The following is a 14,741-nucleotide window of genomic DNA, read 5'->3' as shown; positions in this document are numbered from 1 at the left end:
ACAACTCAAACATTCTGTGTGCTTCTTTCTCCTGTTAAACAGGACATTATTATCTGCATGCTTGTCCTGGCTACCTGGGACCTGCAACACATACCTGGATGTTTGTTCTCTACATTTAACCCATCCTAACGGTTAGTAGCAGTCGGTAATGATAACTATTGAACAGTGCCTGGGAAGCTCAAGTCTTGCTCAAGGACATTTCAAGCCAGGAGGAGCCTGGGTTCAAAACAGGAACATTCCAGTTGCTATATATCACTGGTTCTCAAACCTTTTCATGTCAAGGACCCCCAAATTGACACTTATTAGGCCGCGGGCCCCCATTTGAAAAAATGTGCCAGAGACCCCCATAAGAGAAGACTTTGTACGGCTCTAGCAGTGATTCTCAACCATTTTAATTTCAAGGACCCCCAGTTTGACATGCATTAGGCTACAGACCCCCATTTAATGGCATTTCTATCTCTGGGACCCCAATTTAGATTGTAAAAGGGTCCATTTGGTTCCATTTGTACACTCAGAGTTACAGACCCATAAAGGTCCATTTGGTTCCTAACTATCCATCATTTAGCTGGGGACCCCCTGGAACTCCCCAGACCCCAGTTTGAGAACCAATGCTATGTATAATACACCCTTTATGATCAGAAACTTCTTCTGAATTTTGACTAAACTAAACCTCCCATCTATTACTACTACGCTTCATTGAAATCAGATTCCATCTTTATCCCTGTACAAATATTCAGTAACTTTTATAGATAAAGTTAAGTTACTGATAAAGTCCACCCTAAGAACTACTAACGATTTGAGTTTCCTGCACTAACTTCACTGAGTAGACCTCTAGACCTACTGCACATGAAAAATGCTGCTAATTATCCCAAAAGTGACTGCAAAAGATTGCTGCTATTTGTTTCAAAAAGCTTTATACCTGTATAGCATGCATGTAACAACACAATAGGTGACATAGACTGTTTAACGCAATGCTGTACCCCCTCTAAATGTATATACTTTCCCCATTTTCCTAACTTGTTTCTATTATATTTTGACACTTGCTTTGGCAATGTAAACATATGTTTTCTCATGCCAATAAAGCTCCTTTGAATTGAATTGCTGAAATTGGGTTTTGTATTTAAGAAGAGGACAAAAAGAGACTGCTTGACAATCCTGCCATTATTTCCATCTATCAAAGTAATACTTGAACAGTTCTAGTATGCTCCCAGGATTCTACTATTCTACTATAATAAGTAAAGTAACTGTCCCCAAAGCCTGAATTGGGAAAAATGGCTTTTACAGTGCATGCTACTCCTTAAGCTTGAAAATTAATTTCAGATGGATTTAAGTCTAGTAATATTAGATGTTTTAAAACAATGTTGATGTAATGGGAAGCAGGTAAATCAGGCTGTCAAATGTATTTTGTTGCCTGATTCTGTAAAGCATTTTAGGCTAACTGGTTTTGGCTACTTTTATTGTTTGTTTGTATGTATTGTATGTACTTATGTGAATTGTAACTTTTAATGTCTGTAATTTGTTATATGTTGTTTGTCTGCAACAATGTTTAATACAGCTGAATGGCCATGGAGGTATAGGTAAAAGTCTTGGCCAGGACACAAAAAGAGTTTTAACTGGTTAAATAAGGGTTAAAAAAAGACAACAACTAAGCCCTCCTCTAACATGAGATCATGAGAGGCCACTGACTTCCTATCTTTCGACTTCATTTCCTTGTTGTCGAGCTACAGCACAGCACAGTAAAGTACAGGACTTACAAAATGAGCCATTTAATAGCACCCATAACTCTGTCACTCGTCATCTCCCAAATATCAGGTAAGAGTTGAACTTTCACCAATATTATTTCTTACCCATTTCCTCTTAAATGGGATAATTCTTCCTTTTTCGGTGCTATGCTGTGTCCTCTGTTAAGGACATGGGACAATGTACAATTTCCTCAAGGATATTTGTCTCTGCTCCTGAAGCAATTTTCAGTTTATTTTGCTGTATGCTGCAGACTGACAATTATGATCAAATAATTATTTTCATCCCACAGCAGCATGTCATCAAAACAATGCTTCCTGTCAAGACATCAAGGTGGCCGATGGCTATGTTTACCCTTGCACTGCCCCTGTCGGATCTGAGATAGAGGTGTATCATGATAAGGTAGTTGATAAGATCTAAAATCTTGAGACAAGCAGGAAGATATAGGTGATGTTTAGGCTGAGGCAAATGGGGGATGGGGGGAAGGGAGGGGATTCCCAGTGGTGGAAAAAGTACTCACATTTTTTACTTACGTAAAAGTAACAATAATGCAATTTACTTGAGTAAAAGTACAAAAGTATTGGTATCAAAATGTACTTAAAGTACCAAAAGTAATGTTTTATAATAATAATCAAAATCTATAAAGTAACATACTGTAGTAGGCTAGCTAAAGTTTTCAAATAATTGTAGTAAAAGTATAGTAAGAGTAAAAGTATAATATTTGCCTCTGAGATGGGTATGTGGAGTAGAAGTAAAAAATACCTCAAAATTGTACTTATAGTACAGTACTTACACCACTGGGGATTTTTACAGGGCGTTGGCCATACCTACACTCACTGACTTTTTACTGACTTACTTCAACTCAGTGGCATTTTCATTGGAATTACATTACTTATTATGTTATTATGTCTAGGTAATTGTTCTGAATTCAGTGGGCCAACTACAGGTACATCATTTAATGTGTTCTGTCTACAGACCCTGATTGCTTGTTTCGACAAGGAGTCATTTGAAACCGAACCACCTGTGATAAGGATGGACAAGGAGGCAGTTGTCACGAGCAGCTGCCTAAATCTGACAATTAGATTCGTAATCCCCCTTGTGAGTATATAACGCTTTGAATTTCACCCCAAATGTTTTTTTTTTGTTAAAAAGGTTAAAGTACTATATTCTGATTGTAATCATTGCTACAGAGCATTAAATGTTCGGTCACAGGGGTCTCCCCAGCTCTTTAGTAAACAGAATATAGTACATTTTCAGGTAGGTGACAACATTTAAGCCAATCAGGAGAGAGCACTGAAAATGCATTTTCTGTTTAATAAAGAGTTGGAGAGACATGGGAGAGTCCTTTTACTGAACAAACACTCTATAGCAATGAGTACTATCACAATATAGAAGTATTTAACACTTATTTTAACCAAAGTAAATCACTTACCCTACCCTACCGTACTAATTATTATAAAATATCCTGTTTGCACATATCAGCACTGAAACATGTTAAAACGATAGTGACCTTTGTTTTCTGCTCTCAGGATGAAAAAGGCTTGATAGAGGAGAAATGCTCTGCGTATGTAGTCACCGGTACGGTAATCTTTAATAATACCATAAAGCCCAGATTTATCAGTGACCCTTATTGAATCAGCCTTTATCTTGTGATATTCAAGCAGCTCTTCATGTTTTATATACTGTATGTTAACCACTTCACACTGTTATCTCTTGGCATTAGAGGCGAGGGGGAATACCAAGAATGTGCTTCCTGCACCGCAATGGATCACAATCTGTGAGTTACTGTCTCACCTCTTTGCACTGCACTTGTGTTCATTATTTTCACTGTATCAGTGTTAATTTTGACAGCAAATTTAGATTTAGTTTAGTCATAGTCTTATGAATAAAAATGTATTTAGTTTTAGTCCTATTTTAGTCATCTGAAAGGTTTTAGTTTTATTCTAGTTTTGGTCGACTAAATATCATTTGATTTTAGTCGACTAAATCTACAGTTGAAATCTACAAAAATATTTTGTCAGGCCTTGATAGCGTCGTAATGGCTGATTTTACACTTGGTTGCGTGCTGAAAATAGCAAATCTAAGCTCACAAGGCCTCACGACGCGTTGTGAGCTATTTTCAGAGCACAACACCGGAGCGCAACCAAACATAAAATGTCTTTTAGTTCTCCTGGATCTCTTCTAACATGTTAGTCTAGTTTTTATTTGTTGACGAAATCGTCATATATTTACCTTACCATAGCTTAGGTTTTATTTAGTTTTTGTCAGTGTAAAAAAGTAGTCGACGACCATTTTTTGTTTTAGTTTTAGTCGGTGAAATTAACTGCACTGTATCCAAAGACAAAGGAGTGTTTTTTTGTCTTGTTTATTTTTCTGTTGGTCCAGTGGTTGCTGTGCTATCTGTCGGGGTGCTTGCTGTGCTGTTGTACTTTGGCATTTCTCGGAAATGCCGACAGAGGTGAGGGCATGTTTTCGCTCTTATCAGAAATGAAAATGAATAACCTTTCACATGACTTCTGTTTTCCACTCACGCATTAACAATGAATATGCAACTTTCACGTGATGATGGAATGCACACCATTGATTGAGAAATGCTGCGTTTGTTGTTTGTTAGATAGAAGCAAATGGCAGTGATTATTTCCTGTATTTATGTATTCTGTATTATGAGTTGCATCATATCCTTTCCTGGATTGCAGAAAGGGCATTTACGATCCAGAGAGTGGAGGAGGGGAAGGGAGCAGGTTAGTGATTGTACTGTTACTGTAGCAACACATTTTCACTTCAACACACATGAAAGACAGTGGTGGAAAGTAACTTAGTACATTTACTCAAGTACAGTACAATTTTTAGGTACTTTTACTTTACTGGAGTATTTCCAATGTTTAATACTTTCACTTCTACTCCACTCACCTCAGAGGCAAATATTGTGCTTTTACTCTAGTACAAACATTGTACTTAAGTACAGTACTTGGTTAAATGTACTTAGTTACTTTACACCACTAAGTAGGAAGTTGAGGCTTTGTCATCTTCTTTGATGTAGAAGGCTGAATGAACTGCGCACGCACACCAATCTACACGGAAGCAATGATCACGAGGATGTGGAAAATGCACAAGATTCCAGGTTCAATGCTGTTAACCCATTTCATATAGTGCAACCACATTTGTTTGACTCCATTTTAGCCTCTCTGTCAACATAGACACAGTTGTTTTCATCACAAAGGGAAGTGTTGACTGTAATATGTTAACGGCAACCTTTACCTCCACAGTATCGATCCCCAGACTGATGACAGGACTGCTGAAGCCCCCAGGCTGGCCCACAGCCCGCGTAATGCAAGGGCGAAGCAACCTAATGAGTGAGGATGAGAATTTGTATGCCTTCTCAAGTGTGCAATTCTCCTTTTGAACTTCAGGGGACGTGTTCCTTTAAATAGACCAGGGAAGAATGAGACTTCTCAACCTTGTATTTGTGTTTCAAGGGTCGCACAGCATGGTCACAGTGGCTCTGAGGAACTGAATGCCGGCCCCACAACTGTCCTGGATGCAAATGCCATCTCAAGCAAACGAGCCATGAACAGGTAGCCAGAATGGACAGTCTATATTCTGTTTTTATTTTAATTAACATAAATCTTGGTCTTGGTATAATTTTGATTTTGATCATGACTTTCAGGAACTTGAGGGATGACCCAGGAGGCCGGAACAGCAACAACGGAACTGACATCAAAACCATGTAAACTCCCAAATCCTTTAATTCACTCTCTCATGTGATTATTATTGATGTATTAGAGGTGGAGATTGTATCTCATTTACACTTTTATGCCATTACATCAGCAATTATTGTGTTGTGAAGAAGATTACAATGTGCATGTTAGCAATCACATTGTAGGTCTAACCGTAAACCGAATACTTAAAATCTTCCTCATTTCTCTGCATGGTTAGGCCCTTTGTACACTCTAAACACAGCGATTGCACGGACACCGGTATTGTTTAGGTACTAGACCTTGTCAAATCAAGCAGATTTTGAATAGGGGAGAGGTAATGTTTATGGACATATTCACAGTATATGGATTGCATCTTTCAGGTAAGATAGTCACTCACGGATACAAGAACGCTCGCCCCAAAACACTCTCGCCCCGGCTCAAATCCGGCAACCTCGGAACGGTCGCCACCTAGGTTCCTAAACGTAAACTCAGTAAAACTATGCCTAAACCTAACCTTATTCCTATACTTAACCTCAGTAATACGAATACAAGAATACAAAAAAAACGTGGCGGGCGTTCCGGTTACCTCACTCACAGCCTGACCTGGTATTGTGGTCAAACAACTGGTATTATGGTCTTGTTTACTTGGTAGAGCCCATGGTGCCTTGGTATGCGGTAGATCAGGCATAATAACCCAGGAGGTTTGGAAAGGGGGGTAATATAGGATCTACTGCTGATGCCTAATTTATGCTTGATCTGATGACGCCTATAGATCTGCTATTTTTGGTCGGCGGCTATGTCGTTTGACGAAGTATAAAATCGGGCTTTAGGTTTGAGCCTTCTAGAGCTTCCCTCCCGAGTCTAATTAAAATGAAACTCCCACAATGGAATATCTCCACTTGATGTAACCTCAGTGACATACCCACCATTCTTGTACTCCCACATCCATTCGGAATAACACATGCGTGTGCATATTAAGTAGCAGGGGGGATAGTAGCATCAAAGTTCAGCAAAGATCAACACCCTGTTAATGTGTTTGTTCTAACTCTTTTCCTTATACATCTATGATTCACTCACACAGCATGGAAGACCTGTGCTGTGCATAGTTACAGGCTATTTAAAACCGTTTACTTTTTATTTGTTTGTTTCCACCACGTGTTCCCTAGAGATCCATTATGTTTTAACCACTGGAACCCTAGCATCCCTATTCTGGGGCGTACGACGATGTGGTCCGATATAGTATCCTACAAGCTCTCGCACATCGCAAAGAGCTTGTAGATCAGCTATTCTCTGCGAAGATATTTAAACAACAGGGGGCCTATCGAGCCCTTAAGATTCTGGCTAACTAATTATAGGATTTAAGTGGTAACAGTTCTCTGGTCAATACATTATTAATGATTACTTATTTTCCTATGGCAAAATGTAACCTACTTTATTTTAAACTACATCCAAAGAATAATACTGTAATTCAAGTTAGACACTTTCATCAGGAATAACCATTTATTGCAACGCTATTGCATTCAGTTTGGCGCTGTGACTCCTTTGATACACCCGAGGTACACCTCCTGCCTGTCGTGCCTACCTGAACTAACTACCGCTGCACTCGATTTCAGTTCTATAATGTTTTCTTTCCTAGTGGTGATGAGCGTACCTCCAGGATTGGAGACACTTCTGACGACGAGGCTTCTGATGGACAGAAGGTTGACCATCATCACACTGAACCGCAACTGCTGCTGAGGAGCGACGGCAACAACAGTGGCGGGTGAGAAAATGGCTCTGTGTTGCACTGTTCACATGTTAGTCTTTCAACTCACCCATCTCTATGAAACGAAAAAGAGTAGTTCACCCAAAAAATGACTTATTTTCTATCTATTACACACCCCATGAAGCCTCGAATTCATGGAGATTTTTAGTTTTTTGTCGCATTCCTAAGCCAATAATTTGATGACCGGCAGAGTCTCAATGGGGACTCTGCAAGTCTCCTACCGGAGACCCCACCGGTCATCAAATTATTGGCTTAGGAATGCGACAAAAATCTCTTTCTATATACCTGATGCTAACCTACAGTTTCTCCTGTTCTGCCACAGGACAAAAGACAACGGATCCAGCGACGTGGAGTCATCTGGAATCAAGATACAGTAATCAATAATTAAGACATTAGATAAGATAAGATAATAATAATAATAATAATAATAATAATAACCTCAGATAGATCTAGGCCTGTATAGGATATCTATACAGTAGGTGGAGGTATATCTATATTTATCTGTATATGTGTCTAGCTATATATCTATATCTGCATACATAATATACTGTATAACAATATTATTATATCTATCATATGTCCATTATATATATGTATATATATATATATATATATATATATATATATATATATATATATATATATATATATATATATATATATATATATCAGAAGCTATTATTGGGCCATTATGTAAAACCTGTTTTACATACCTGATGTGCTTATTTGTGACAGGGTCTCATAGATAGTGCTGCATTTTCAGTTTTTTTTTTTTTTTTTTTACAGATTATGAAAGTGTAGATTGTAATCAAATGAGGTGTCATACATTGAAATCTGAAAATAGTTGAAGATAGATTCATTTGAATGTTGTTAAACCTCATATCAAGAGGCTGAGAGAAATCCTGTAAAGGTACAGTATATGTGTTATATATCACATCTCTCACAGCAGTTACTAGTTTAACCTGCATTAGACCTGAGGTCTTCTAAAAGTCCCTTCTAAATCAGTAGTTCTCACACTTTCAAGATTTCTCAAAAATGTTCAAAAACAGCAGATGCTACAAGCTCGCAGCTTGAAATCCAAAATGACACAGATGCTTTCCCGGTTTTAATGGGTTACGGACAAATTATAAGTATTTTATTATCCTGAAACTGCTGCTTGTTATACTGACTGGATTATTCAACATGTAAACATGTACATCTTTCATATTATATATGAAAACCCATTTGAAAACGACATTTCCTTGATTTATACGATTTCGCCTACTTGCAGCACATTCTATCAGACCTGTCACGTGTATTATAATACTACTCAGTGTATGAGTAGCACAGCTTGGGTAACTAAGTACTGGGAGCTGACGGTATATATAGGTATGGCGCTCCACCTCAGTAATGCATCTCCCAGGGGTCTATAGCACATTGTAAAGGGCATAGAGTAGACACCCTTGATGCTCGGCTGATGCCATCAATAAGCCAGTACGACTTGCTTATAATTTTATATTACATTATATGCTGTTGTTTAGCTTTGTATATACTACTGTATGCCTGGTCCCTGAAAACAAATGTCTCCCTTTTGAAAAAGCACACTGGACTATAAGCTGCTCAACATCTGAGTGTTCAGTAGATTGTACTGTACTGTATGCAATGCCAGACTTAAATGCTATGCACTGTTCGATGTCTTTGAGATAAAATCTCATCTGTCATTATAACACCTATTGGTCTAGTTGTTATAATAGTAGCTGAATCAGACAATTGTAGCTTTGATATTTGCCAGATTACATATGACCATGGGACGCATTGTTTTTCCATGTGTCTCAAATGCAAATAAAAATTTCCGTGAAGGGAATTCAAGCCAGTCTGATGTTCATACACCCTCCAATCACACCCACCCACAATGGAACGACTAAGCGGTCTATATTTAAGCAGAACGGCGCTCACTTTTACATTCTCAGCCATCTCTCGCCGCCACCATAAATGACAGATTGTCAGTGAACAAACTCCCACCACCTCCCCAGCCTCCTCCTATCGTAGCATTTATGTCTTCATTGTGTCATGCATCGATGCAGGTTCATGCTGTATGTACAGTATATTATCATGTCCATGTAATAACTGTATCTTTAGGCTCTGCTGTATGAGGGGTTCATAGGTATGTCTATTATCATATCCATGTAAAAACTGTATCTTTAGGCTCTGCTGTATGAGGGGTTCATAGGCATGTCTATTATCATATCCATGTAAAAACTGTATCTTTAGGCTCTGCCCCATGCGGTTGTGAGCTCAGAGGGCTGTGTGATGCTTGCACAGGTTTGCTCTAGTCTGGAGCATCATGGGAGCAGAGGCCACACCGCCAATACAATGCTTAACCCATTAAAACCTGAGGCAGAATCTACAAATGTTACAGTTTTCTGTTGCTATATCAGTGGTTCTCAAACTTTTTCATGTCAAGGACCCCCAAAATGATTTGTATTTGGCCGCCAACCCCCATCTCAAAATATTTTGTTCCAGGGACCCCCAGAAGCAAAGATTAGAGTTAAAAGTGTTCGCTTTAAAAAAAAAAAATCAAATATTTGCACATGTTCACGATTTTTGAATAGCCAACCAATGTGCTATACTGTAAAATACAGTAGCTAAAATCTAAAATAATCCTTTCCTGGTTTTAATGGGTTAATATCATCGCAATAATTGCAGGACCCAAGCCCCCAGGGCTTTTTGTGTTATCTTTTTAACAATCATTGTAAATCATATCTCTGTACTAATTGCAATCAATCAATCAATCAATCAATCAATAAATGGTTTTCATCTCAATGAGAGTGTCCTGACTGAATAATTTTCCTTGTCGTTGAATTGTGTTTCAGAAAGGTATAGGTGTACATTTGGCTCGTAGTCAAATGAACTTCACAAAAATACCTGCCGGTAAATGGGATGAGTTTTCCTTTTAGCCTATTGTCCATTACCATGCTAATGGGATGAGGCACAAAATAAAGGAGTGTAAGAACGAGCCGTGTTGGGGGCATCAAACCAAAGGCCACCTGTGGACCTGAGTACCTATGGCCCATACTGTATGTACTGTATGCCATCATGGCAAAACACCAAGAATGCATGTCCCAAAGATATATGCAAATGATTTGTTTTGGTATGGAATAGTTCAAATATAAATACCAGACACGAAGTGTAATGACCCGAAATGTGGGGCCATCTAATTAAAATGTAGGACAGAATAAAACAGAAAATAGATAGTTATGTGGAGCAAATCACACAATTCTCCATGGGCGAATATGCTGTGTTTTTACAGGAATAGTCTGTGCTGTAACTGTAAAAATATGCTTTGGGGAGGAGCCCCCCCCCCCCCATAAAAAAATCTTTCACTTGAAATTGTAAGAAAATTAGCATTTTGTCAAAGCCACAATTAAGGGCACAATTATGTACAAACAGAATTTTGGCCCTGAATTATATGTTACATCTTGTCTATAGATCTTTAGTTAAAGAATTGAGAGCTGCTATTCCTACGGCCATTGTGGTTCATCGATTAAAAATATTCCAGAGATAGACAGACTGTGTGATTTGCATGATTGGAAAGCCAGTCCCATTTTCTTTTGTACTTCTCAAAATATGATTAAGAGAGTTGCTTTCCATGAATTCGCTCAACAAAACCCTGAAATATTCTGGTGTTCAGAATGAGCTAAAACTGGAATGGCTGATTCATTTTGATGTGTTTAAGGCTTTATCTTTGAGTCTGGAGAAGAAGGCAAGAAAGATTGTTTAATTAGTATTTTTTTATTTGTTCAATACATGATTGAAATGATGATTAAAACGTGATTTAAGAGTTATTACTCAATATGGTCTGAACTCTGAAAAGATGAATATGAAAAATACTATAGTTCATTTTATTTCTTTGTTGTTTGACATTTTATATGCTATAATCTGACACTGGCTAGTTTTATAGCCCCATGCGGGCTGGGCATACAATTGCATGCATGCAACAGTAATAAACGGTAATTTCACTCACTCACTCACTCACTCACTCATACATACCATTAAAACATCAATATGAGGTCTTACGGTTGGTGTTTGCATGTTTCAGCTCTAGACTAAACCCTCTACATACTGCGTTGGTGTAAACTATTGATTCTTGATCTGTAATTCTGATGCTGGGCTCTAAACTGTACTCAAATCTGAAAAGGTATATGTTGTTAGATTTTGAACTGTATTTATTTTATTTGTACTGAGCATATTTGCTGACTGTAGCTGCAAATGGCATAAATCGAGATTCTAGCCTCTACTTTAGTGCAGTGGATCTCAACCTTTTCAGGCTGTGACCCCCCAAAATAATCATATTTGAACTGGGGACCCCCGAGCCTGATAAGCACTTGGAATTGTAGGAGTGGAGGCATACATTTTCGGTTCCACAGATACATATTGTGAAAATAGCAGATCTACAAGCTCGTAGATAAGCAACTTAAAAAAATATTGCCTCTTTCTTATAATATTTGACCATTTTTCTTTTCTGTCTTTTTGAGGTATTAAAGGGGTCTTAAAAGTCCTTTTGAGACCTTCCCAAAATCTTGTGGGGACCGACCCACAAGTTGAAAACCACTCTAGTGTCTCTCCATTTCTGCATGTTGTTGCATGCTTCCTCCCTCTGTGTTTGTTCTTTTTGCCCTACCTGTGTGAATGATGTATGGCATATTATACATTTCTGATGTTAAAATATATATGATTTTTGCCAGACCCAAGGGGTCGGCCTACATGAGGAAGAAGAGAAGAAGGTTGCTGGTTCAAATCCAACAAGGACATTTTTTGAACTTTTACCTGGCTCCTGCACCTTTATCTAATCTTTTAGTGAAGAACACACAAGTCAACAAAGTCAGTAAGAACCACTGTGGTGCAGTGGTTAAGATACAGGGCTTACAACCGGAAGGTTCCCAGTTCAAATCGAACTTGGACATTTTTCCAACTTTTACCTGACTCTTGCACCTTCAAATCCCACACATGCTGATTTGCCATTTCCAGGATTTGAGTCTTGAGTCCCAAGACTCAAGACCCAAAAGAGTCTTGAGTCCCAAGACTCAAGACCCAAAAGAGTCTTGAGTCGAACCAATTACTCCCGCGGAGACATCAAATTTCTCTTTTGGGCCTTGAGTCCCAAGACTCAAGGCCCAAAAGAGAAACTTGATGTCTCCACGGGAGTAATTGGTTCGACTCAAGACCCAAAAGAAGGTGAACTGACTGTAATGATTCAAAATGTTATATATAGAATAGAAACCCCATTCAAACTTTAAAATGTTCATCCTAATATGGACATGTTTGCCTGAAAAGGGATCTTTGAAATGTTTCATTGTTTTAGAATAGTACTCCTTTAAAAGTTCAGAGATTTATAATGAAGGTCAATGGAAGATTTTGGGACCTCAAAAAAATACTTTCACCTAGAAACTCCATTCACAGTTAAAAAATTCCACCTTACCGTGGGCATGCATCCTTGAGATGTTTTACTTTGAAATGATTTGTAGTTTTTGAAATATTTAACTTTAAGCGCCCAATGCATTGTCAATGGCAATGGACATTTAAAGGGGAAAAGTACAAACTTTCGGTAGTGACATTACCGAAACGAGAAAAAAAAAATGTTCCCCCAAAAACCTGTTAGGAGTACGCTTCAGGCAATTTAAAGTTGATTGGTAGTGACTTTTTTTTTGGTCCCTAACATTCATCGAGCTCTGGACTTAGTAATTTTTTTTCCGTTTCGGTAGTGACACTACCGAAACGAAAAAAAAATTGTTCCCCCAAAAACCTGTTAGGAGTACGTTTCAGGCAATTTAAAGTTGATTGGTAGTGACTTTTGTTTTGGTCCCTAACATTCATCGAGCTCTGGACTTAGTCATTTTTTTTCCGTTTCGGTAGTGACACTACCGAAACGAAAAAAAAAGTTGTTACCCCAAAAACCTGTTAGGAGTACGTTTCAGGCAATTTAAAGTTGATTGGTAGTGACTTTTTTTTTGGTCCCTAACATTCATCGAGCTCTGGACTTAGTAATTTTTTTCCCGTTTCGGTAGTGACACTACCGAAACGAAAAAAAAAATGTTCCCCCAAAAACCTGTTAGGAGTACGTTTCAGGCAATTTAAAGTTGATTGGTAGTGACTTTTTTTTTGGTCCCTAACATTCATCGAGCTCTGGACTTAGTCATTTTTTTCCCGTTTCGGTAGTGACACTACCGAAACGAAAAAAAAAATGTTCCCCCAAAAACCTGTTAGGAGTACGCTTCAGGCAATTTAAAGTTGATTGGTAGTGACTTTTTTTTTGGTCCCTAACATTCATCGAGCTCTGGACTTAGTCATTTTTTTTCCGTTTCGGTAGTGACACAATGGTGTCCCTACCGAAACGAAAAAAAAATTGTTCCCCGAAAAACCTGTTAGGAGTACGTTTCAGGCAATTTAAAGTTGATTGGTAGTGACTTTTTTTTTGGTCCCTAACATTCATCGAGCTCTGGACTTAGTAATTTTTTTTCCGTTTCGGTAGTGACACAATGGTGTCACTACCGAAACGAAGAAAAAAATGTTCCCCCAAAAACCTGTTAGGAGTACGTTTCAGGCAATTTAAAGTTGATTGGTAGTGACTTTTTTTTTGGTCCCCAACATTCATCGAGCTCTGGACTTAGTAATTTTTTTTCCGTTTCGGTAGTGACACAATGGTGTCACTACCGAAACGAAAAAAAAATTGTTCCCCCAAAAACCTGTTAGGAGTACGCTTCAGGCAATTTAAAGTTGATTGGTAGTGACTTTTTTTTTGGTCCCTAACATTCATCGAGCTCTGGACTTAGTAATTTTTTTTCCGTTTCGGTAGTGACACAATGGTGTCACCACCGAAACGAAAAAAAAATTGTTCCCCCAAAAACCTGTTAGGAGTACGCTTCAGGCAATTTAAAGTTGATTGGTAGTGACTTTTTTTTTGGTCCCTAACATTCATCGAGCTCTGGACTTAGTGATTTTTTTTCCGTTTCGGTAGTGGTGTCACTACCGAAACGAAAAAAAATTGTTCCCCCAAAAACCTGTTAGGAGTACGTTTCAGGCAATTTAAAGTTGATTGGTAGTGACTTTTTTTTTGGTCCCTAACATTCATCGAGCTCTGGACTTAGTAATTTCTTTTCCGTTTCGGTAGTGACACAATGGTGTCACTACCGAAACGAAAAAAAAAATGTTCCCCCAAAAACCTGTTAGGAGTACGTTTCAAGCAATTTAAAGTTGATTGGTAGTGACTTTTTTTTTGGTCCCTAACATTCATCTTCAGGCCAGGGCCGGACTGGGACCAAAATTCAGCCCTGGCATTTTGGTCCGGACCGGCCCACCACCCCCCCGCGCCGTTTTGTCAACGGGGGGGGGGGGGGGGGGGGCGTTTCACTGCTTCAGCTCAGCCCTGCACATGAACTCTGCAGCCGCACTGAGGCCCCTGTTGGAAAGCATCCCAGCCCAAACATTAACGTAACTAATAAATGGGCCGCGCGACCCGGAAATTAGCGTAATAATCCTAAAACGGGTGCAAAAATATTTTT

The 14,741-nt window shown here is 38.6% G+C and overlaps 1 protein-coding gene and 1 long non-coding RNA gene across 3 annotated transcripts; both read left to right on the top strand.

Moving 5' to 3' along the window:
• On the top strand, positions 1–7,802 carry LOC311056257 (uncharacterized protein). 2 transcript variants are annotated; one of them, XM_084072743.1, is made up of 13 exons: positions 1–1,812; positions 2,036–2,142; positions 2,716–2,838; positions 3,270–3,318; positions 3,464–3,517; positions 4,126–4,198; positions 4,437–4,481; positions 4,781–4,861; positions 5,007–5,093; positions 5,217–5,315; positions 5,408–5,467; positions 7,075–7,200; positions 7,526–7,802. In XM_084072743.1, the coding sequence occupies exons 1-13, from the start codon at positions 1,758–1,760 to the stop codon at positions 7,578–7,580; spliced, it is 1,014 nt and encodes a 337-aa protein (XP_083928869.1). In that variant the 5' UTR covers positions 1–1,757; the 3' UTR covers positions 7,581–7,802. The 2 variants fall into 2 exon arrangements, with proteins under 2 accessions (XP_083928869.1, XP_083928868.1); XM_084072742.1 differs by having other exon boundaries at positions 2,033–2,142.
• A 44-nt stretch (positions 7,803–7,846) lies between these two features.
• On the top strand, positions 7,847–10,005 carry LOC311056261. The gene is made up of 2 exons (XR_014601863.1): positions 7,847–9,055; positions 9,124–10,005. It is a non-coding gene; the product is annotated as an uncharacterized lncRNA (long non-coding RNA).
• Positions 10,006–14,741: the final 4,736 nt, after the last annotated feature.

Source organism: Gymnoscopelus microlampas (assembly GCF_963454915.1).
Source record: "Gymnoscopelus microlampas genome assembly, chromosome: 11".
In the NCBI taxonomy this organism is placed as follows: domain Eukaryota; kingdom Metazoa; phylum Chordata; class Actinopteri; order Myctophiformes; family Myctophidae; genus Gymnoscopelus; species Gymnoscopelus microlampas.
The sequence above is the reverse complement of the archived record's forward strand: the minus strand, read 5'-3'. Positions and strand labels throughout refer to the sequence as shown.

Coding starts and splice junctions, on each gene's coding strand:
- LOC311056257 (XM_084072742.1), top strand. CDS start 1,758: ATGAGCCATTTAATAGCACCCATAACTCTGTCACTCGTCATCTCCCAA. Junction 2,839..3,269: donor TTAGATTCGTAATCCCCCTT/GTGAGTATATAA, acceptor TTCTGCTCTCAG/GATGAAAAAGGCTTGATAGA. Junction 5,094..5,216: donor AGGGCGAAGCAACCTAATGA/GTGAGGATGAGA, acceptor TTGTGTTTCAAG/GGTCGCACAGCATGGTCACA.